This window comes from Hylobates moloch, unplaced genomic scaffold (assembly GCF_009828535.3).
Source record: "Hylobates moloch isolate HMO894 unplaced genomic scaffold, HMol_V3 SCAFFOLD_8, whole genome shotgun sequence".
Classification (NCBI taxonomy): domain Eukaryota; kingdom Metazoa; phylum Chordata; class Mammalia; order Primates; family Hylobatidae; genus Hylobates; species Hylobates moloch.
The window spans coordinates 70,832,268-70,856,772 of record NW_026652283.1 but is presented as its reverse complement, the minus strand read 5'-3'; the positions used below and the strand labels follow the sequence as shown (position 1 = coordinate 70,856,772).

Genomic DNA, 24,505 nt, shown 5'->3' with positions numbered 1-24,505 from the left:
AGTGCTTCGCCGGGTAACGCCCCCACCAGGATTAAAGATTACGCGCCCGCTGAGCCCTAGGCAGCAGTGACGGACACCTGCGCCGAGGCGGAGCGAGAAGAGCCTGGAATGGCTCCGGGCTTTGCGTCACGCAGCTCCGCCCCTCGGCCTATCTCACCCGATGCCGTCTCCGAGGGCAGGGAACGGTTGGAGGACTGAGATTGGAGGGATCAGCGCAGACTCGATGACGCAACGGGAGGCGGGGCGTGGCCGTACTCTGATTGGTGACGGGTGAGGTGGGCCCGGCTGCGGCCCGAAATCGTAGGACTTCCGAAAGCAGCGGCGGCGTTTGCTTCACTGCTTGGAAGTGTGAGTCCGCGAAGATGCGAAAGGTGGTTTTGATCACCGGGGCTAGCAGGTGAGGCCTCCTTTGGGTTGGCAGAGGCGGCAACGGATTAGGGGTCCGAGAGAGCAGGGGTCTGCGACCCTCCACGAACGGACCCCGGAAGCGCCCGCCCCTGGCTTTGCCTAGGTTCCCCGGAGTCTCTGCAGCAGGTGTGGGGCGTGTCGGCCTCTTGAGGTGCTCAGTAACTGGTGCTTTGTATTAAACATGACAGTGAAAAGGAAAACTAGAGCATCAGTAAGTGATGAGTGTCGCAGTGATGATCCTGAGGTTATCAAGGGAATGGGGTACTCAGGCGGGCTCCGCCCCTTTTCCATCTTTGCCTACTGTTCATATTTATCGTCATTGCCCAACATTTTGCTCCTGACCACGTGATCATGTCTTATACTCCAGGTGTTTTGTCTGTACAAGCCTTTTACCTACAAATTTGAACACCCATGAACATTAGGACGGTGGAGAGAAAACAATTCCGTTCCATTTAGCTCAGTGCTAGAGAGCTAACATACTCTTCAGAAACCCAGAGAAAATTAACCTTTTCCTATGACGGCATGGTTCGGGTGCAGAATAACCAGCTCATAATAATTCCAGGGTTGCTCATTTAGTCTCTCAGCCTCTTCTGTTGCTTGTTTTACCTGTCATTTGCACTTCTGTGAAAAATGTGTGGAGGATGAAGCCAATCAAACCATTTTTCTACTAGTTGCATTTGGCATTTTTAAATGATTAAGGCAGAGGACATGTTAAACATTTAAGATTGATCCACTTTCAATTATTTAACCACATGCATATTAACTAAGCCAGCTTGGTAGGTGTCTGCAGTTGGCAACTTTTTAGCATACCCTCTCAAGTGACTTTAACAGTTGATTGGTGCTTCTTATGTGGAAGGTACTGAGTAAGGCAGAATTGATTGTCTGTTTCTTTTACATATATTGTGATATGTGCAATTGTATATGAAATGACTACTATTCTCATGTGAGGACAAATATTTTTGATGCTTTGTTGTTGGTGCTAACAGATTACTGATGGTTCCAGGCTCTTTTTGGGTTTTAACTATTAATATATTTGCCTGGAATCAGCTTAAGTCTTGAAAGAGAACGTATTACCCAGCTTTTCATTGTTATCAGCCAGGCTGGTCTGACTGCTGTCATCACTCCTATGCGGTTTTACAATACTGGTTTTGAAGTTCTTTGTTTCCAAGTGGTGTACTCAACCCTGCTTCCCTTTCTTGGTCCTCATCTAATATTTAGTGTATTCCTACCTTCTACTTGATCATGTTGAGTTCTTTCTTTTTCTATTATTTAATCATAGTTGTTGAGAGGGATTTGTACATCCTGCCATGTTACTGATGCCTCATCCTGAAAGATTCATCTGTTCCTTTATCGGAGATTTCTGGTGCTCCTTATGGTGTTTATGATACCAATAGGTGGTAGAGCCCTTGCCCCTGAGGAGCCTAGACAGCAAAGTCAAAATGCACATGGGAAACAGCTAATAAGATGCTCTTTTCAGCCCTATTGGTGATACATTAAATCATTTTCATGAGTGGCATAATAAGTACAAAATGAAAACCACTGGCAGGATAAAGCCCAGTAATAGAAAAACTAAAGAACAACTCTTGTTTTCAGTCCACTTATTGTGTCATTGAAGTTTTTCAAAATGAGAAAAACACAAACTAGACTGCGTCTCAAGCAAGTGACTATTGGAGTGCAGGATTCCTCTCTTCTTAAATAATTGTTGAGTCTTTTCTATCTGGGCTTCTCATTGGAGGTCAAGTTGACACAGTTTTCTGAACCAGAGAGAAATGCCTCTACCTGACACCATCCCAGATAACCCACATCTTGTGTCTGAATTGTCCTCCCAGTGGCATCGGCCTGGCCCTCTGCAAGCGGCTGCTGGCAGAAGATGATGAGCTTCATCTGTGTTTGGCGTGCAGGAACATGAGCAAGGCAGAAGCTGTCCATGCTGCTCTGCTGGCCTCTCACCCCACTGCTGAGGTCACCATTGTCCAGGTGGATGTCAGCAACCTGCAGTCAGTCTTCCAGGCCTCCAAGGAACTTAAGCAAAGGTATAGCTCTTGCTGATGGATTTTTTTTCTCATGTGATTGTGCAGCATAACACTTAATAAAATAAGAGAGGAAAGAAAAACCTAAAAAGAAACAGGTGCAGTGTAAGCAGTTATGTTGAGGAAATCTGTATAGGGTGACCCATTGTGTCGCATTACCACATTTTCTTTCTTTCTTTCTTTTTTTTTTTTTTTTTTAAAGAGATGGAGTCTTGCTCTGTTGCCCAGGCTGGAGTGCAATGGCGTGATCTCGGCTCACTTCAACCTCCGCCTCCTGGGTTCAAGTGATTCTCCTGCCTCCACCTCCTGAGTAGCTGGGATTACAGGCATGCGCCACCACACCTGGTTAATTTTTGTATTTTTAGTAGAGACGGGGTTTTACCATGTTGGTCAGGCTGTTTTCGAACTCCTGACCTAGTGATCTGCCCGCCTCGGCCTCCCAAAGTGCTGGGATTACAGGCGTGAGCCATTGCGCCTGACCAGTACCGCATTTTCAATCTCAATCATGATCATAATTATTTCATGGAGACTAAGTTATGAGTACATCCTGATGTGTGATCGATCAGTTGGTGCTGAGATTATAGTTGTGAGCCATTGCACCTGGCCAGTACCACATTTTCAATCTCAATCATGATCATAATTATTTCATGGAGACTAATTTATAAGTACATCCTGATGTGTGATCAGTTGCACTGCCTTACGTTAAAGTAACTCCTTTGACATTTGAATTCATTTTTTACATCTTTCCTTCACATAATGAATTCATTAAGTGGATAAGGCAAGTAGTGAGTGACATTTAACAAGTGAAGAAACTGAGACACAGAAATAAGGGTAATATGCCTAGGAAGGTCATCCAATCTTATATTAGTTGGGTGGGTCCAAGACCCCAGGGCTTCTCTCTGCTTCCTAAGGGGTATTTTTTTTCCCTAAGCCAGTAAAGATTTGTTCACACCTTCACAGTAATTGGCATGTAATAGACATTTGATCAATATTTGGTATATGAAGGAATAGAGTCCTCAGATGTATAACTCCCCAGAAAGTGAACACAAAATGTAGGTGCACAATGCATTTTTCTGGGCAGAGAGGGCTTTTTATTTATTTATTTGTTTTTAAATTGTAAGAGGAATTTATGACGAAAAAAGTCCAAGAACCCTTCGCTAGTCTGTGCTGCTCTAGGGCTATCTGGAATAATTAATTTTCAAATATTTTAGTATTGAGGCACTTAAGAGACAACTACCTTGTTTCCTTGGACAGTAAAATGAAGTGGGTAGAAACAAGGAAGGCCTTCTTGATGAAGACGTTTGCTGAATAAAAATGCTTCGTATTTTATGTGAATTGATAATCATTTGCATTTCCCTGTTCCAAATGCACAAGTTACAAAGTGAAAGCTGGTTTTCTTCACTCCAGCTCTTCTCAGTGTGGCCTTAGTCCTTTGTAAATGTGGTTTCTGTCTCCAGTACTGCTGAGCTATTAGAGTTTTCCACCGCATCTTAAAAAAAAAAACCCTGAGGAGATTTTCTAGGTTCTGTTTTCACATAAATTTTGATATATTCCATATCCCCTACTCCTCCATAACTTAAGAGTCTCCAGGGCTGTGAAACTGTATACTGAATGTCCTTACGGAAATAAAAACCATGAAGTTGAGAGAAGTTATGTGTTTTAAATCATGTTTACAGGCATTCTTTTCCCACACTTTCTTAGCCAGCTGGCGTCTTACCTGCTTTGTTTAGATTTTGTTACATTTTCTTATTTGGAAGAAAAGAACCTTCATTTCGCAGTTAATAATATCCCATTCTGATGCAGTTTACTTTTGAGACCTAAAGTTTTAACATTTATAGTACTGACTATTCCCAAATGCCTTCAAAGTTTCAAGATATTCAGTACTTTATCACAAGTTTAGTAATTTAGTATTTCGTAAGATACTTAGCAACTTAGCACAGATTCAAGGCAGTGAGACTGTGGGGCAGAAGGGAGCGCATCAAGTGATAAGTGAGATGTCCCAGGTACCTGTCATCAGCATTTTAGTGAAGTTTTGAGGTATTTATTTAGTCCACAAAACAGCCTTTTTTTTTTTTTTTTTTTTTTTTTGAGATGGTTGGTGTTATTCAAGTTTAGGAAATGTTGGTTGTGGTGATATTCACAAATTTGGAATATATGAAAGCGTCCAGATAGATTCTTACTTATGTCAAGAAACTGCACCCAGTGGCTCAAATGGATCTCCTTCAGTTCTAAGTCTGAAATAAACTAGAGCTAAAGAGAGCTCGAGAATCCCTTCTAATGGCTCAAGTAGCACCATCCCTGACACCTGGTCTTTCCATCTGTAGCACTCTCTTCTATTAGATAGTGCAGATGAAAACTAGTAAGAAATAGTGATTCTGTTTTATCTGTATTAGAGCAATGTATCAATTATTTTATTGATGAGTAGTATGTCATTTTACTGAAGCCACAGCTTAATTTGATGTCTTTACTAAACATTTCCTCTCCGTTCCTAGCCAAATATGTTAATATTTGTAGATAAAAGTTGGCAAATAAGGTAGTAAAACAAGCAACAATGGATAAACTCACACTATCTTTGTGGCATTTACATGATGAACTGATGGTAACCATATCAGCATTTTAAATGGTCAATTTAATAATTTGAGTCATTTGTCAATTATTTATAGGATGATCAAGAAATGGTTGTATGTGATCTGTATTGAAGACCATGTATGTATTTCAGGGTCCTAACTTCAGAAGCTATGACTCTTAGTATCTTGGGTTATTCAGAGGCAGTTTGGTACATAGAACTCTAGGAAATATTCTGAATGTTTATGGTGTCTGTGAGTATCATGAGAGCAGGCTTTACCTGCCTTGAACCTAGTTCAAAACAAGTACAGTTAAACCTATGTAAGTCTTAGATGAAGGCTTACATAGGTTTAAAACTGAAAATGCTTTTTCAGCTCAGCATTTCATATCCCTTCCATGACAAGTATTCAGGGGGGAGCCCAACAAGAATACCTTACCCCCATTCATCTTTTATAATCTCATTGTATTCTTACGGACTTTCATCATTTTAGCATACATAGGACTTGTCCATGAACACTGAAAGGTTTCCACATGGATCTTCTGTTTTATTATATATTTTGGCATTCAGATTTCAGCATTAATAGATCAGGTCAGGTGAATATCAATATTATATAAATGTTACTTGTCAACCAAAGGAGATGTGGATTTTTTTTTTTTAAAAGCAAGACACTTTGTAAGATGAGGAGAGTGGGTTTAAGAGATAGAGGGTTGCTGCAATTCCTTATTGAGAGGACAGAGCTGGAAGGAATTATTGATCAGAGGTTTTACTTAAAGTCCACGATGACTCCATAGATTCTGTTTGAAGCCACTACCAAAGAAAGAATTCTCAAATGTTTACTGTAGCTAAAGAAAAACTGTTGAGAAATGCTGTAACTCTAATGTACTATAAATTCTTCTGAGCCTGCTGCGGCTAATTTATTAATTTAAAAAGTATTTTTTGTCTTTCTTAGGCCTCCTTGATTCTAGTCACTCTAGAGATAGAATATACAATCTTGTCCTGATGTTTTTACTTGCAACTCATAATCTTGTTCGGTGGTTTACTTGCAGGTTTCAGAGATTAGACTGTATATATCTAAATGCTGGGATCATGCCTAATCCACACCTAAATATCAAAGCACTTTTCTTTGGCCTCTTTTCAAGGTAATTTTCATTTTATGGATGAACTGATTGGAAGGAATGTGTTCATTTTTCTGCCTAGTTTCGCTGGTGTGTTAAGTTGGGGGGATGAAAGGTAAGGGGTTGTTGAAAAGGTTGAAGACAGGAAAAGGAGATGTTGCAACCGTATCATGAAAGAAAAGCAATCCTCTTTTGTGGGGAGTGCCGAAAGTCCCTTTTTTTATGGTATTCTAAGTCTCCAGGGCATTCTAAATGGTTTAGAAAATCATTTTTTGGTCTGCCTGGATATGCCTATTAGCAAGAACATTTTGAAATTAGGCAGAGTTCTCAGAGAGACTCCAATTTCCAGGAAAGCTGCTTTGAACTATTTCCCAGCTGTATGTCAGGTGCTCTGACCAGTAGGTTGGGGAAATGCAGACAACTAATGTCTTCCTGGGAGATTCTCATTACTCATTAGTGTAGTGGCTTTCAAAAATGTTGAAACACAACCAGGAGAATTCTTATTTATAGGAATAAATCTTACTTTGTGACCCAATACACTTATTCATAAACAGGCATTCTTACTATGTGCTACTTACCATACCAATACTTTTGCTTTACTTCTTTTCCATTAAAAGACAGACTCTCTCTCTCTCTTCCTCCTTGTCCCCCCCCCCCCCCTCTCTCCCCTCCCTCTCCCCTCTCCTCTCCCCCCTCCCTCTCCCCCTCTCCCCCTCTCCCTCTCTCCCTCTCTCTCCCTCTCCCCCTCCCTCTCCCTCTCCCTCCCTCCATTGGTCTTGACTTACTAAATTGACCTCCCAGCAGAACACTATATTAATATGTTTGAAGAATTCCCAGTTAAAAAAACAATCTGTTTAACTTTTTTTTTTTTGACAATTAAACATACTTTGTGCATAGGAAGACTTTTTCCCTTTGGCATAGCTTATTATTCCTTTAGAACAGTTTACCTGTAACCTGATTGGGAAAGAGGTGAAGAAAGTTTTAGCAGGAGGTTTTTGAGAGACTCAAGTTCCTATTGGTAGTGTGAGCTATAAGTATGTAAGTACTTCTGTGAATTAGTGGGGGGAAAGAGGGTCTTTGGCATTTCATTTAATACAATAACCCAGTCTGAGTAATAGGTATTTTTATTCCTGTCATTACAGAATCAAGGGAGGTGTAGTTTATGGGTCAGGGGGATGGATTGGGAAGTGTTTTCAGTATTTCCAGTTAAAGAAGCTTTAAAAAGTCATGCAATTATCTTCTGCTATTTCAGAAAAGTGATTCATATGTTCTCCACAGCTGAAGGCCTGCTGACCCAGGGTGATAAGATCACTGCTGATGGACTTCAGGAGGTGTTTGAGACCAATGTCTTTGGCCATTTTATCCTGGTAAAGAAGCTGTGGGCTTAATAAGCTAATATTTGGTGTGATAGTTTCTGTAAAGCTCTGGGTACAGGGCATTATTATAGTTGAGCAACCAGTTAACTGATTTAATCTCATGTTTGAGTTTTCTTGATTGCATTTGCCTTGTTTATTGTGAGCATGGAATACTTCTGGAAGCTTTCCTAGTAGATTTTTCTTTAATAAATGTACTAATAGTTTTTGATTTACAGAATTACTGCAAAGATAGTACAGAGACTTTCTGTATGCCCTACACCCAGTTTCCCCTATTATTAACATTTCGCATTGGTATGATGCATTTGTCAAAATAGATGAATCAATTCTGCTACATTATTATTAACTAAAATGCACACTTTATTCAGGTTCTGTTTTTGCCTAATGTCTTTTTTCAGTTCTAGGATCCCATTGAAGATACTACATTACATTTGGCAGTCATGTCTTCTTAGGCTCTTCTTGGTTGTGACAGCTTCTCAGACTCTCCTTGTTTTTGATGACCTTGACAGTTTTGAGGAGTACTGCTTAGGTGTTTTGTAGACTCTCTCAATCGGGATTTGTCTGATGTTTTTCTCATGGTGAGACTGAAGAATGTGGTTTTTGGGAGGAAGGCCACAGAGGTAGAGTGACATTCTCATGACATCATATCAAGGGTGTATTCTATCAGTATGACTTCTCAGTGTTGATATTAACCTTGATCACCTGGCTTGAGGTAATGTTTGTCAGGTTTCTCCATTGTTAAGTTACTTTTTCTTTCTCCCTTTTCATACTCTACTTTTTGAAAGAAAGTTGGGCCAGGCATAGTGGCTCCTGCCTGTAATCCCAGCATTTTGGGAGGCCAAGGTGGGTGGATTACCTGAGGTCGGGAGTTTGAGATCAGCCTGACCAACATGGAGAAACTCTATCTCTATCAAAAAACAAAATTAGCCGGGTGTGGTGGTGCATGCCTGTAATCCCAGCTGTTAGGGAGGCTGAGGCGGAAGAATCACTTGAACCCGGGAGGCGGAGGTTGAGGTAAGCCGAGGTCATGCCATTGCACTCCAGCCTGGGCAACAAGAGTGAAACTCCGTCTCAAAAAGAAAGAAAGTTGCTATGTGCAGCCAGTGCATACTGGCTAGTGCTCTGCCTCCTTAAGAGAGTGGGTTATCTACAGAAATTATCTGGATTTTTTCCACAAGGGAGATTTGTCAGTTCTCCTTTATTTATGTCTTTATTCAATCGTTTATTATATCCATATGGACTCATGTTTGTGTATTTTCTGCTTTGAAATTATAAATACTATTTTATTTTCTTGCTCAAATTTTTTCAGTTTTGGCCACTGGGAACGCTTTCAGTTGGCTCCTGTATCTCTTTGGCACACCCCCATCATTATGGTTTTCTCTTTTTGTTTTAGCTTTCATTTTGAGCAGTTTCTTACTATCTGGCACTGCAAGATGCTTCAGACTCATCTTGTGTATTTCCTTGTTCAGTCCTAGAATCAGCTACTTTTCTAAAGACATATGTTTTCTTTTATCAGAGAATGGTTATTAGAAACCAAGATCTGGGTGCTTATTGCTACTGAGATATCAGTGTCTTCTAAACCCTCTCTGCTGATAGACTAAGAGATATATATGTACATACTAACTCGTGTGTATACATATCTATAAATATTTTTCTGTGTAACTAATTCATGTCTCTTTTAGATAACTAGTTAATACTGATGTCTCTGACCCTAATCTCTTACCATACAGTACAGTGGTTTCAAAATTTTTATCTCTATTCTGCCAGTATATTTTAATACTTTTTTGTTCTTTTTTTTTTTCTTTCACCTAGATTCGGGAACTGGAACCTCTTCTCTGTCACAGTGACAGTCCATCTCAGCTCATCTGGACATCATCTCGCAATGCAAGGAAATCTAATTTCAGCCTCGAGGACTTCCAGCATAGCAAAGGCAAGGAGCCCTACAGTTCTTCCAAATATGCCACTGACCTTTTGAGTGTAGCTTTGAACAGGAACTTCAACCAGCAGGTAAGGCCTGTCTCAGTGATATGGAAATGGCAGAGGAGGGTTCTCTTAATTACCTGCTGTTGATTTCCTAGTAAGGTAGCTGGCTTTCCACTAACTCTTGTAGTTTAGATTGATATCTGGTGTATATGAAAGTGTTAAGGCAGAGATAATTGGCTCCTGACATTATAGTTATAGGTAGTTCATCATCATTCTGTGGTTCTTCAGGAATTCTAACTTATGTTAACAGAGTGACACTACTAAAAGTGATAATTGCTACTGTTTTGGTACTTGCTGTGTTTCAGTTGCTGTATTCATCTGTGTGTGTTATTAAATACCTGCCTCATTACGTGGAGGTGGGTCTAAGTATTACCATTTTCAGATGAGGACACTAAATCTCGGAGAACTCAAGTCATTTACCCGATGGTCACACAGCTTGTAAATGGCAGAGCTCAGAATTGAGCCCGAGGCTGTCTGACTTTATAGCTTGGACTTTTCCCACTGTACCATGCTGCCTCCTAGTGTTTGTCATAGCAGACGTTTATAGGACAGTCAAGTAGTTATAAAACCTTCTGGATAGTGGTGGTTTTAGGTACGACTCCAGAGCCCTGTCTCTGAGGATGTCAGTTTATAGGATGTTTTTCAGGGGATGGTGACCCTTGTTGGTCATACCGAGTCCTTGTGGCCACTGTGGTCTGCAGTTTACTGCTTCTTTGTATGTCTCTGTTGCCCAGGTCTAAATTCTTACATGAAAATCTCCAGTCTTCCCCTTGGACATTTTCTTTTGTTTGCTTTGATTAACAGTGTTGTATGAGTATGGGACTATGGAGAAGTTTAATTTCACTAACATTTACAAAAGACCTATCATGTTTAGGGCACTGGGCCAGGTTTAGGGTTGAGGAGGAAAGTGAAATAAAAAGATGATCAAGAATTATGTCTTACCTCAAGGGTGCTTCTTGGATCATGAATTAGACATAGAAATATAACCTTATGTGATGGTCTAGACCTGGCTTATTCTGGAATGGCTACCGTTATCAGGTGGTATTCTGTGATCTGGCTCTTAGAATCATGCCCCCCGCTTTTTTTTTGAGACAGAGTCTCATTCTGTTTCCCAGGCTGGAGTGCAGTGGCACAATCTTGGCTCAGTGCAACCTCTGTCTTCTGAGTTCAAGTGATTCTCGTGCCTCAGCTTCTCGAGTAGCTGGGATTACAGGGATGTGCCACCACACCCAATTTTTGTGTTCTTAGTAGAGACAGGGTTTTACTATGTTGGCCAAACTGGTCTCGAACTCCTGACTTCAGGTATGTGCCTGCCTCAGCCTCCCAAAGAGCTGAGATTACAGCGCCTGCGCCCAGTCTGAATCATGCCTCTTATAAAGTTGAAGCTAAGAGCATACTCTAGAACTGAATTTGAATCCTGACTCTTTGTAACCCTAGGCATATTATTTAATCTCCCTATGCCTCAGTTTCCTCATCTGAAAAATAGGGATAGTAATAGTGCCTGCCTCACAGATTTATTGGGAAGATTGACTGAGGGGATCTGTATGAAGCACTCACAGCAGTGCTTTCTATTCAGAATATGAGTTTGTGTGTGCATGTGTCTGTACAAATATGTACATGTGGATATGCATGAGTGTGGGTATGTATTTGTGTGCCTACCCATGTGTAGGGGATTCATATGTACATGTACGGGTTTTGTGGGTGTGCGCACATGTGTTTGTGAATGTATTTTTTGGGTGTGTGCATGTGTGTAGGTGTCAGTGCATGTGGTCTGCACATGCGTGTACATGTTCTTGTATTGGCTGTTAATATTGCAGGTTGGACTCAGCATGTTGGCCCAATTGTGCACCTCCTTCTGAAGTTTCTTATGTTTAAAAACTTGTCACACCTGCTTCCTGATACTCTGTGAACTCCCTTTTAGAGGGATTAGCTTTTCCTTTCATAAAAAGGTCTGGGATTCTATTTAAGTCTCAGTTATCGAGTAAGGTTTGGGATTTTATGTTTTACGAAAGAGGGAGATTTAGCTATTGCTTGTAAAATCTGTTGAGATTGGTTCTCAGCCAATGACTTTTTCTCCTTGGCCTTTACGAGGAAAGAAGCAGCTGAGAAAGAATGACATTACAGGATTCCTTTTGAAGCCCTGTGTTACTGGAAATGTTGTCAGGTTCTATATAGACCGCCTGATAGACTTTAATTATCCATGCATGCTCCCCCACTCAAGCTGTATAGAAATACTCAGGATCATCACAATTTAATCCCTATAATTTAAACAAATGGAAGGATACAGTCTTGGTTAAGATTGTCTTCTTCTTTCTTTCTTTTTTGTTTATCTCTCAACATCAGAAAATTATATATGTTGGAGACGCTGGATTTTAGTTTGAAGATTTCTTCGTTTAGGACAGAACAGTCCCCAAGTCTTCCTAGGAAGTTCCTAGAATAAGAACTTTTCCTTAGCTGTTTTAGGGGCAGAGTACGTTGTTTTCTTAGGAAAAACTTTTGGACTATCATGAGGATAAGTCTTAGCTCTTGACTTTTTTTCTAGAGGATTGTTGGTAAATCAAGGGGATTCTCAGGGATGGTTGATCCATGTCAGGCAGTGCCAGTCCTCTGCAATACCAAATAAAGGATGAAAAGCCTCCAGGTTCTGTTGCTCAGGGTGCTATCTGTCCATTGAACTGTCTGTTACACTGGCACTTCCTATTTTTTTATTTAAAAGAAAAAATGAGATTAAAAATGATAAAAATGAGTTAAAATAGTCAATATCAAAATAAAATAAAATAAAATGTATAGTATAAATTAAACCAAATAAAATAGTAAAACAAATCCCAATAAGAGCCATGATCCCAGGGCTCCAGGGCTTAACTATAGATCACATAGGACCTTTTAGATTAATATAAGCTCTGTGTTAATTTGGGCTCTCTTTATAGGGTGGAACTTTCTAAAATGAGTTCTAGGCTAAGGACCTGATTTAGAGATCTTCAGTTGGAGAAAGTTTTGTGACAGCACATACAGCCTAATGCTGGGAGCACCCACCTCAAGCTAGAGGTATGGGTCTTATGTACTTGCAGGGAAACAGACACATACTTTAGGTTTAGCTATCTATTTATTAGGCCAGAAACTTCTTGAAGGCAAGGACTGTACTCCTTACATCTTTTGATCTTAAATGCTCGTTATGACTGAAAAGCTGATCTTCAGTTAAGCCAATAATAGGGAAAACTCAGATAACCAGGCGCTGCTTTTCTTCCCCAGCTTTAAGATTGGTTATTTTTCATACTGCAAGGTTCATGAGAATAGAGACTTTGTCCTACTAATTTTTGCATCCTGGATGCCTCTCGCAATGGGTTCTCTTAATACATGATTCTTCAACATAAATGTTTTATCTAACTTCAGAGACAACTCAGAACATAAATTCTTTATTACCTGACTTCTGGCTTATGTACATACCTCTTTTATTAACTAGCATGTAGCTGGACTGAGTCAATATGCATTGAGTTAAATTCTTATTGCTACGCCTCTCTGTTCCTAGGGTCTCTATTCCAGTGTGGTCTGTCCAGGTACAGCATTGACCAATTTGACATACGGAATTCTGCCTCCCTTTATATGGACACTGTTGATGCCGGCAATATTGCTAGTAAGTGATGAATACTTATTTTCTTAGCTCATAAAAATCTCTTTTTGGGACCTAGAAGATGTGTTTAAGGGTTGGGAAATGATTTGAGGAATTGAACCTGAATGCCATTTAACTTGAGGTTTTTGAACTTACTTAATGTGAAACCTCTGCTTAATATTTCTAAGTGTTACTGCCACACCACCATTTGAGCGTCCACTTCTCTTTAAAGGAATGTTTCATTGCTCATGCACCACAGATCCCAAGAGTTCTGTAATCATATAATTTTAGAAAACCCATGTTGAACATTGTTAAACTGGACTTCTCTAAGTTTTCAAAGTGGTCATGTGCATCAAAAGTTCCCAAGAAGGGGATAAGTGTGCATTATGTAACTATAGAACCGTATTTTTGTTTCATGATTTGAACATCTTGCAGGACCATTGCTTCTGTGGCACACATTGAAAAATGCTACTTTTAGGAAATGATTCTGTCTTTAGGGCTCAGGAAGAAGTGTCTCTCCTTTAGGGCAGGCATAAAGTAAAGATCAGAAGTAAATAGGCCTTCATGTTAAAAGTAGTTGATTTGGAGTAATGGAGATTAAGTGATGTTTCTTTTTTGACTTTATTTTTTGTTACTTAAAAAATGTTCTGTAATCAGAAAGTCAGGGTTTTTTTAGTATTTAAATGAATAATTCTTTTGTGACTCTATTCTAAACCACCACAAAAATAACTATTGTTTTCTTCTCTGCAGCTTCGCTTTTTTGCAAATGCATTCACTTTGACACCATACAATGGAACAGAAGCGCTGGTGTGTTACTGAAGTTTTTATAACTTATGTGATGGCTTAGCAGATGTGAATTATAGGTTCACTTGTAATAGAAATAATTTCAACAGAAAAGATAATAAGAGAATAAGCTCTGTGAATAATTGAGGTCCTGTTTGGAACTAAAGCAGACTATAAGGCTACGCGCAGAACATTAGGAGTGAAGTTTGCAAGTTTAACATCTACCATGGCATTGGGCACCATGACTGTAGGGAAAGCACTTCTTTAGAGGCAAGATACACCAGCAGCTAGAGGAGAGACAGAGCAATGGGAAGCTGGAGGGGCAGGCAGAGCAGGACGGTGACTGCACAATCAGTCCGTGACTTCCCATGGAGAAAGAGCATCTTGTGGGTCAAGAGCCAGGATAACAAGGTTCAACACCATTCCCCTCTATGAAGATTTTCTTCCCTCTCTTAGAGGATCAAGTTGTTATTTTATTAGGAAGCCAGTGGAGTTCCTTAAATCACACGTGGCAAATGGGTTGCATGTGTTTCCTCATCAATGGCAGACATTACTAATGGGCTATAATACTCCTTTCTGCTATACACAAGTGATGTCTCTTGTGATATTCTTCAACCCAGAGCTCCAGAGGCAGCCTCTACTAACGGATCAGAATTGTCCTACATAAAAAACCCATTGTATCTGAGTCAGTTCTTTATGTTTGTCTCCCTCATTCCATTGAGCTCCTTCAGGATTTCTGCTATTCACTTTGGAAACCCAAGGACCTAGCACTGTAGTACTTAGTAGATTCTTAAATCTTGACTTAATTGAAATTAGCTAAGGAAAACATAAATGGAATTGGCTTTGATGCTCTCGTTTTGGTAAGTGTTACAGAAATAAATGCATTTATTGTAAGAATACAAATTGGTTATAGAAGCAAGTGCTTTTAAGCTATATTTTATTTAGTTGTCAATATATTTACCAAACCATTCACTGATGATATTTGAGAGGATGTTTACAATTTGTCTGGGGAGCTCTATAAAGTGCTGATTGTGAATCTCCACAGCCTCATTCACCTTGGGCAGAAGAAACAAATCATTGACACATCCTTCCTTTCCAGGTATGGCTTTTCCACCAAAAGCCCCAATCTCTCAATCCTCTGATCAAATATCTGAGTGCCACCACTGGCTTTGGAAGAAATTACATTATGACCCAGAAGGTAAATGTGCTTACATTGTTGCACTGATGTTTGCTGTTGGGTTGATGAACTAAGCCCATGTTCCTGACCAGCCCCTCAGTCCCCCACCTTCCCTTCTCTGGGTACTCACTGTTCACCAGCATCACACTGGCCTGATTTTATTTCATCCTGCTCTCTCCTGCTTCTCACACATCTTGTTCCCCCAACCTGGGCTGCTCTCAGCCTATCAATGATTGATTTCTGCTCATCCTCCAGATGAGCTTATCCCATAGCCTTTAGTGACCCTGTAGACCAGGCCTGGGTGCCGCTGTGGTAGGCTTTCTTGACATCTCGTACCTGTTGCAGATCATGCTTGTTCACCTTCAGGTTCCCCTGTCAGAATGTAAGCTCAGTGAGGAGAGGGTCATACCCCATTTCCTAGCAGGCTGCCTTGCACATGGTAGATGCTCAGTAAATACGTTGCAAGTTGGATGAAATATGAAGTGTTTTTCTGTGTGAAGTTAACTTCCCTTTGAGTATTCAATTCTGCTTGTGACAATTATCAGCTTTAATAGATTGGTGTTTTGAAGAGCAACAGAATGTGCAGAAAAAAAGTCAGTACTGTGTTTTTTAGACTTCGTATAATCTACAATGAAATCAAACATAGAGTTACATACTGGGGAATGGGAAAATTTATTTTAAATTAAGAGAACTACTTTGTTGTACTTTTGTCATGCGTAAGGTTTATTTCAGCCTCCGATTTTCCACTGTCCAGCCTGTTGTGACGAGGCATTAGCATAAGATAAAACGAGATTGAGGTGACTGTTATCTCAGGTAAGTCAAGTAACTGGCATTGATCTTGGCCTCTGTTAGTAGCATGAGTTAAAAGGGGAGCCATGCACTTGGCTTCCTGTGCTATCTGTTCACTAAAAGTGAACCTTCCAGGTTTTTTCAAAATATGTTCTGTGGGATACTAGTTTCTTGAGAAGATTTGCAAGAAGCAGTACCTCTAGCAAGTAAAATTGAACCATGCTTCATATTACATTCCGCTCTTTCAGAGGCTTGTACAGCATACATCAGCAAAGTAAAGGCTGTGAGAAGTTGAAACAGTTAAGAAATGTGTGTGAAATATTTTATCCTGCTGTTTTCAGTACTTCACCATGAATTTTTTTTAAAGCAAATTTTACATAACCTGTAACATCCCTTTGGGGAATTCTATTGTAAACTAATAGCTTACTTTAGGCTAGCAGGGTGTATTTGAATTTACTATCTATTAACTTAGAAGGAATGATTTGTTTATCAAGGGGAAAATGTTTAGTTCTACAAACTGACATACTCATTAGCATTTTATGGAAATGCATTGAAGAAAGTGTTTTAACCTTTGATTAATTTGGGGAAGTCAGCTTTCTCTTCTGTTAAAAGATGGGGTTGAACTAGAAGAGTTCTGTAATGCTTCTTCCAGTTCCATTATGGAAAAACTCTAACTTGATTGAAGATAAATTGTTTTCTTCCTTTTTTTAAAATTATTGTTATACCGTAAGTTCTAGGGTACATGTGCACAACGTGCAGGTTTGTTACATATGTATACATGCGCCATGTTGGTGTGCTGCACCCATTAACTCATCATTTACATTAGGTATATCTCCTAATGCTATCCCTCCCCCCTCCCCCCACCCTACAACAGACCCTGGTGTGTGACGTTCCCCTTCCTGTGTCCAAGTGTTCTCATTGTTCAATTCCCATCTATGAGTGAGAACATGCGGTGTTTGGTTTTTTGTCCTTGCGATAGTTTGCTGAGAATGATGGTTTCCAGCTTCATCCATGTCCCTACAAAGGATATGAACTCATCCTTTTTTGTGGCTGCATAGTATTCCATGGTGTATATGTGCCACATTTTCTTAATCCAGTCTATCATTGATGGACATTTGGGTTGATTCCAAGTCTTTGCTATTGTGAATAGTGCCGCAGTAAATGTACATGTGCATGTGTCTTTATAGCAGCATGATTTATAATCCTTTGGGTATATACCCAGTAATGGGATGACTGGGTCAAATGGTATTTCTAGTTCTAGATCTTTGAGGAATCTCCACACTGTCTTCCACAATGGTTGGACTAGTTTACAATCCCACCAACAGTGTAAAAGTGTTCCTATTTCTCCACATCCTCTCCAGAACCTGTTGTTTCCTGACTTTTTAATGATCACCATTCTAACTGGTATGAGATGGTATCTCATTGTGGTTTTGATTTGCATTTCTCTGATGGCTAGTGATGATGAGCATTTTTTCATGTGTCTTTTGGCTGCATAAATGTCTTCTTTTGAGAGTGTCCTTTCATATCCTTTGCCCACTTTTTGATGGGGTTGTTTTTTTTTTTTCCTTGTAAATTTGAGTTCGTTGTAGATTCTGGATATTAGCCCTTTGTCAGATGAGTAGGTTGCGAAAATTTTCTCCCGTTCTGTAGGTTGCCTGTTCACTCTGATGGTAGTTTCTTTTGCTGTGCAGAAGCTCTTTAGTTTAATGAGATCCCATTTGTCAATTTTGGCTTTTGTTGCCATTGCTTTTGGTGTTTTAGATATGAAGTCCTTGCCCGTGCCTATATCCTGAACAGTATTGCCTAGGTTTTCTTCTAGAGTTTTTATGGTTTTAGGTCTAACATATAAGTCTTTAATCCATCTTGAATTAATTTTTGTTTAAGGTGTAAGGAAGGGATCCAGTTTCAGCTTTCTACATATGGCTAGCCAGTTTTCCCAGTACCATTTATTAAATAGGGAATCCTTTCCCTATTTCTTGTTTTTGTCAGGTTTGTCAACGATCAGATGGTTGTAGATGTGTGGTATTATTTCTGAGGGCTCTGTTCCGTTCCATTGGTCTGTATCTCTGTTTTGGTACCAGTACCATGCTGTTTTGGTTACTGTAGCCTCATAGTATAGTTTGAAGTCAGGTAGCATGATGCCTCCAGCTTTGTTCTTTTGGCTTAGGATTGACTTGGCAATGCGGGCCCTTTTTCAGTTCCATATGAACTTTAAAGTAGTTTTTTCCAATTCTGTGAAGAAAGTCATTGGTAGCTTGATGGGGATGGCATTGAATCTATAAATTACCTTGGCCAGTATGGCCATTTTCATGATATTGATTCTTCCTATCCATGAACATGGAATGTTCTTCCATTTGTTTGTGTCCTCTTTTATTTCATTGAGCAGTGGTTTGTAGTTCTCCTTGAAAAGGTCCTTCACATCTCTTGTAAGTTGGATTCCTAGGTATTTTATTCTCTTTGAAGCAATTGTGAATGGGAGTTCACTCATGATTTGGCTCTCTGTTTGTCTGTTATTGGTGTATAAGAATGCTTGTGATTTTTGCACATTGATTTTGTATCCTGAGACTTTGCTGAAGTTGCTTATCAGCTTAAGGAGATTTTGGGCTGAGATGACGGGGTTTTCTAAATATACAATCCTGTCATTTGCAAACAGGGACAATTTGACCTCCTCCTTTCCTAATTGAATACCCTTTCTTTCTTTCTCCTGCCTGATTGCCCTGGCCAGAACTTCCAACACTATGTTGAATAGAAGTGGAGAGAGAGGGCATCCCTGTCTTGTACCAGTTTTCAAAGGGAATGCTTCCAGTTTTTGCCCATTCAGTGTGATATTGGCTGTGGGTTTGTCATAAATAGCTCTTATTATTTTGAGATATGTCCCATCAATACCTAACTTATTGAGAGTTTTTATCACGAAGGGCTGTTGAATTTTGTCAAAGGCCTTTTCTGCATCTATTGAGATAATCATGTGGTTTTTGTCTTTGGTTCTGTTTATATGCTGGATTACATTTATTGATTTGCATATGTTGAACCAGCCTTGCATCCCAGGGATGAAGCCCACTTGATCCTGGTAGATAAGCTTTTTGACATGCTGCTGGATTCGGTTTGCCAGTATTTTATTGAGGATTTTTGCATCGATGTTCATCAGGGATATTGGTCTAAAATTCTCTTTTTTTTGTTGTGTCTCTGTCAGGCTTTGGTATCAGGATGATGCTGGCTTCATAAAATGAGTTAGGGAGGATTCCCTCTTTGTCTATTGATTGGAATAGTTTCAGAAGGAATGGTACCAGCTCCTCCTTGTACCTCTGGTAGAATTTGGCTGTGAATCCATCTGGTCCTGGACTTTTTTTGGTTGTTAGGCTATTAATTATTGCCTCAATTTCAGAGCCTGTTATTGGTCTTTTCAGGGATTCAACTTCTTCCTGGTTTAGTCTTGGGAGGGTGTGTCAAGGAATTTATCCATTTCTTTTAGATTTTCTAGTTTATTTGCATAGAGGTGTTTATAGTATTCTCTGATGAGATTGGTGGTGATATCCCTTTTATCTTTTATTATTATTATTATTATACTTTAGGTTTTAGGGTACATGTGCACAATGTGCAGGTTTGTTACACATGTATCCATGTGCCATGTTGATTTCCTGCACCCATTAGCTCGTCATTTAGCATTAGGTATATCTCCTAATGCTGTCCCTCCCCCCTCCCCCAACCCCACAACAGTCCCCAGAGTGTGATGTTCCCCTTCCTGTGTCCGTGAGTTCTCATTGTTCAATTCCCACCTATGAGTGAGAACATGCGGTGTTTGGTTTTTTGTCCTTGTGATAGTTTACTGAGAATGATGTTTTCCAGTTTCATCCATGTCCCTACAAAGGACATGAACTCATCATTTTTTATGGCTGCATAGTATTCCATGGTGTATATGTGCCACATTTTCTTAATCCAGTCTATCGTTGTTGGACATTTGGGTTGGTTCCAACTCTTTGCTATTGTGAATAGTGCCATAATAAACATACGTGTGCATGTGTCTTTATAGCAGCATGATTTATAGTCCTTTGGGTATATACCCAGTAACGGGATGGCTGGGTCAAATGGTATTTCTAGTTCTAGATCCCTGAGGAATCGCCACACTGACTTCCACAATGGTTGAACTAGTTTACAGTCCCACCAACAGTGTAAAAGTGTTCCTATTTCTCCACATCCTCTCCAGCACCTGTTGTTTCCTGATTTTTTAATGATGGCCATTCTAAGTCTATTTGATTCTTCTGTCTCTTCTTCGTTATTAGTCTTGCTAGTGGTCTATCAATTTTGTTGATCTTTTCAAAAAACCAGCTCCTGGATTCATTGATTTTTTTGAAGGGTTTTTTGTGTCTCTATTTCCTTCAGTTCTGCTCTGATCTTAGTTATTTCTTGCCTTCTGCTAGCTTTTGAATGTGTTTGCTCTTGCTTCTCTAGTTCTTTTAATTGCGATGTTAGGATGTCAATTTTAGATCTTTCCTGCTTTCTCTTGTGGGCATTTAGTGCTATAAATTTCCCTCTACACACTGCTTTAAATGTGTCCCAGAGATTCTGGTATGTTGTGTCTTTGTTCTCGTTGGTTTCAAAGAACATGTTTATTTTTGCCTTCATTTCGTTATGTACCCAGTGGTCATTCAGGAGCAGGTTGTTCAGTTTCCATGCAGCTGAGTGGTTTTGAGTGAGTTTCTTAATCCTGAGTTGTAGTTTGATTGCACTGTGTTCTGAGAGACAGTTTGTTATAATTTCTGTTCTTTTACATTTGCTGAGGAATGCTTTACTTCCAACTATGTGGTCAATTTTGGAATAAGTGCGATGTGGTGCTGAAAAGAATGTATATTCTGTTGATTTGGGGTGGAGAGTTCTGTAGATGTCTATTAGGTCTGCTTGGTGCAGAGCTGAGTTCAATTCCTGGATATCCTTGTTAACTTTCTGTCTCGTTGATCTGTCTCATGTTGACAGTGGGGTGTTAAAGTCTCCCATTATTATTGTGTGGGAGTCTAAGTCTCTTTGTAGGTCTCAAAGGACTTGCTTTATGAATCTGGGTGCTCCTGTATTAGGTGCATACATATTTAGGATAGTTAGTTCTTCTTGTTGCATTGATCCCTTTACCATTATGTAATGGCCTTCTTTGTCTCTTTGATCTTTGTTTGTTTAAAGTCTGTTTTATCAGAGACTAGGATTGCAACTCCTGCCTTTTTTTGTTTTCCATTTGCTTGGTAGATCTTCCTCCATCTCTTTATTTTGGGCCTGTGTGTGTGTCTGCACATGAGATGGGTCTCCTGAATATAGCACACTGATGGGTCTTGACTCTTTATCCAATTTGCCAGTCTGTGTCTTTTAAGTGGATCATTTAGCCCATTTACATTTAAGGTTAATATTATTATTTGTGAATTTGATCCTGTCATTTTGATGTTAGCTGGTTATTTTGCTTGTTAGTTGATGCAGTTTCTTCCTAGCCTTGATGATCTTTAAAATTTGGCATGTTTTTGCAGTGGCTGGTACGGTTGTTCCTTTCCATGTTTAGTGCTTCCTTCAGGAGCTCTTGTAGGGCAGGCCTGGTGGTGACAAAATCTCTCAGCGTTTGCTTGTCTGTAAAGAATTTTATTTCTCCTTCACTTATGAAGCTAAGTTTGGCTGGATATGAAATTCTGGATTGAAAATTCTTTAAGAATGTTGAATATTGGCCCCCACTCTCTTCTGGCTTGTAGAGTTTCTGCCGAGAGATCAGCTGTTAGTCTGATGGTCTTCCCTTTGTGGGTAACCCGACCTTTGTCTCTGGCTGCCCTTAAAAATGTTATTTTCAAAATGTTCAAAAGTTTATTTAATTTTTAGCTTTCCAATTTTGTGAGCAAAGAGGCTGTTCTTGAAGTTTAGGTTCTGTGTTGGCTTGAAAAAAGGATATCAGTATTTTAAGAGGGCTGAAAGTTTGCCTGTACATACTGTCGAGATTTTCTGCGTGAAACACAAGAATGTAAAATAACTATAGATTAAACTAGATAGAATGTTAATTTTCTTGCATGTAAAAGCATTTAGGAGAGAGGCAGTCTGAGGCTGCCATGGCGAGTCCACAAATTGTCAGGTACCCAAGTTCCTTGCAATCACCACCTGGCCATCTTTAGGGCGTGGCCCTCAGGCTTGTGGCTCGAGAGTGGTATGGAAGGAGGGAAGAGAAAAGGGATGCTTTATTTCTCTTGAAGAGACTCCAGGTATTATTTACATCTCACTAGCCAGAACATAGTCTCATGGCTCTGGTACCCATTGTTTCAACGGAGGCTGAAGTATCGTCTTATATCCAGAGGGCAGTGAGCCCAGCTAAAACCAGGGCTCTTTTACTAAGCCAGATTGATATTAGGAAGTGAGTAGTCGTTAGAAATTCATGAAACTCTTGATTTTTCTGTTTTGTCCTTTGATACCACAGTTGGTTGATGTCTTCTGTTACCTGGGCATATAAAAGTTTGGGGAGATAGCAAAACTCAGATCTTTCAGTCTTGCTGTTTAAGGGAAGCATCAGTGGGTTTGGTGAGTGTTGGAACTGAGACTGAGATTTAGTATGTTTTCAGGCTCTCAGCTTCCTGACAGTCCCCACGTGTCTGCCACCATGGCCCTTTCCTGCTGCCTCCTTTCTTTTTATTTCATATATTGAATGCCTTTTTTTATACAAATACTATTCATCTTATTTTTCCTTTCTAGACATCTCTATTTTTGCTTCTTTTCCAGATGGACCTAGATGAAGACACTGCTGAAAAATTTTATCAAAAGTTATTGGAACTGGAAAAGCACATTAGGGTCACTATTCAAAAAACAGATAATCAGGCTGGGCGCAGTGGCTCATGCCTGTAATTCCAGCACTTTGGGAGGCCAAGGCAGAAGGATCACTTGAGACCAGGAGTTCGAGACCAGCCCGAGAAACATAGTGAGACCTTGTCTCTACAAAAAGAAATAAAAAAGATAGCTGGGTGTGGTGGCTTGCGCATGTAGTCCCAACTACTCAGGAGGATGAGGTGGGAGGATCTCTTGAGGGTGGGAGGCGGAGGCTGCAGTGAGCTGAGATTGTGCCACTGCACTCCAGCCTGGGTGACAGCGAGACCCTGTCTCAATATATATATATATTTAATGTATATATAAAACCGGAACTGACAATGACACTCTGGAACATTGCATACCTTCTGTACATTCTAGGGTACGTGGATTTCTACTGAGTTGGATAGTATGCATTTGTAATAAACTATGAACTATGACTGTCTCTTTTCCTTCCTTTTGGAATTATCTCCAAGACTGTGTATGTGTGCATGCTTGTATGCATATGAGAAAAAGATTGGGCTGGGCATGATGGCTCAAGCCTGTAATCCCAGCACTTTGGGAGCCTGAGGTGGGCGGATCTTGAGGTCAGGGGTTTGAGACCAGCCTGGCCAACATGGCAAAAACCCATCTCTACTAAAAATACAAAAATTAGCCAGGTGTGGTGGCGTGTACCTGTAATCTCAGCTACTTGGGGGGCTGAGACAGGAGAATCACTTGAACTCAGGACGCAGAGGTTGCAGTGGGCTGAGATCGCAGCACTGCACTCAGCCTGGGTGAGAGAGCAAGACTCCATCTCAAAAATAAAAAATTGATAAAGTAAAAATATTATTCTCTAGAATGGTATCACATCAAAATTATTAGAGTTCTTTTCTGAAAGATTTTATGTAAAAATAAAAATCATTCGAGTCACCCAACAGAGTATCTGTTTATATTATTCTGCCAACTGGGGCCTAAGCGGTGCTCCATGGGACAAGAGGTGGACTTGAATAATTGTGACACAGGCACACACTGCTCCTTTCTTTGGCCTGTCCCCAGCAAAAGGAAGTACTGCCCACTATCTGGGTGGCAGTCGGAACTTTGTTGCTTTGTGAGCAATTTCTTTTTTAGCTCTTTTGCCTTATTTCTTCCTCCATATGCTGCTTCTGACAATCTTAAGATTGTTAGAATCCTAACAATCCTCATGTGGGTGCCCAGGTGGTTAATAACAAAAACCAAATAGGTGTTTGGGTCACTTGAATTATTTCTTGTTTAAAAAATATCTTTTATTGATTCTGAGGGAGTTCATGCAAATATTGGGCCTGACCCTTAACACTATTTGCAAATTTATTAGTGGCCAACCCATTTTCATGATCATATCTTAATAGTTGTAAACTTGCAGCAAGAAATTATTCACTCGCGTTAAGTTTTGATAAAATTTTCTAACTGGGTAACTGCTGGTGTAAGGTACACTATAGTAGTAAAGTGGTGAGGATTTAGTTTACATGTATCAGATAATTGTGCAAACATTATAAATTTTCAAAGAACCACACCCCAGGCCTCATTTGATACGAAGAAAAATGATAAAATGCCATATATTTTTACCATAAATACAACCAATGTAATGCCTGAAATCTAAAGTCAGTAAAATTTTGAATGAGTTGACAAAAGTAAAAAATGATATATAATTTCCTCACAGTTTAAAGTATGAAGCTTTTGGTTATAGTTTCTCTAATTTTGTTGTTAAAGGTTTTCTATAAACATTCTATAAGTAAAAATGAGAGCTGCACTCCACTGTCTTTGGGAGAGAAGGGTGAAGTTGACCTGAAATCAGAGGTTTTTCACTCTTCCATTCACTTACATTGTAAATTTGGAAGAAGCACATTAT

The 24,505-nt window shown here is 39.8% G+C and overlaps 1 protein-coding gene across 3 annotated transcripts; it reads left to right on the top strand.

Moving 5' to 3' along the window:
* The first annotated feature begins 251 nt into the window (after positions 1-251).
* On the top strand, positions 252-23,078 carry HSD17B7 (hydroxysteroid 17-beta dehydrogenase 7). Of its 3 annotated transcripts, none has more exons than XM_032161128.1 (9): positions 252-397; positions 2,238-2,441; positions 6,051-6,143; positions 7,372-7,486; positions 9,305-9,499; positions 13,002-13,106; positions 13,833-13,889; positions 14,965-15,063; positions 22,558-23,078. In XM_032161128.1, the coding sequence occupies exons 1-9, from the start codon at positions 363-365 to the stop codon at positions 22,678-22,680; spliced, it is 1,026 nt and encodes a 341-aa protein (XP_032017019.1). In that variant the 5' UTR covers positions 252-362; the 3' UTR covers positions 22,681-23,078. The 3 variants fall into 3 exon arrangements, with proteins under 3 accessions (XP_032017019.1, XP_058298988.1, XP_058298986.1); XM_058443003.1 differs by lacking the exon at positions 22,558-23,078 and adding an exon at positions 15,764-16,172 and having other exon boundaries at positions 288-397; XM_058443005.1 differs by lacking the exons at positions 9,305-9,499; positions 13,002-13,106; positions 13,833-13,889; positions 14,965-15,063; positions 22,558-23,078 and having other exon boundaries at positions 7,398-7,486.
* Positions 23,079-24,505: the final 1,427 nt, after the last annotated feature.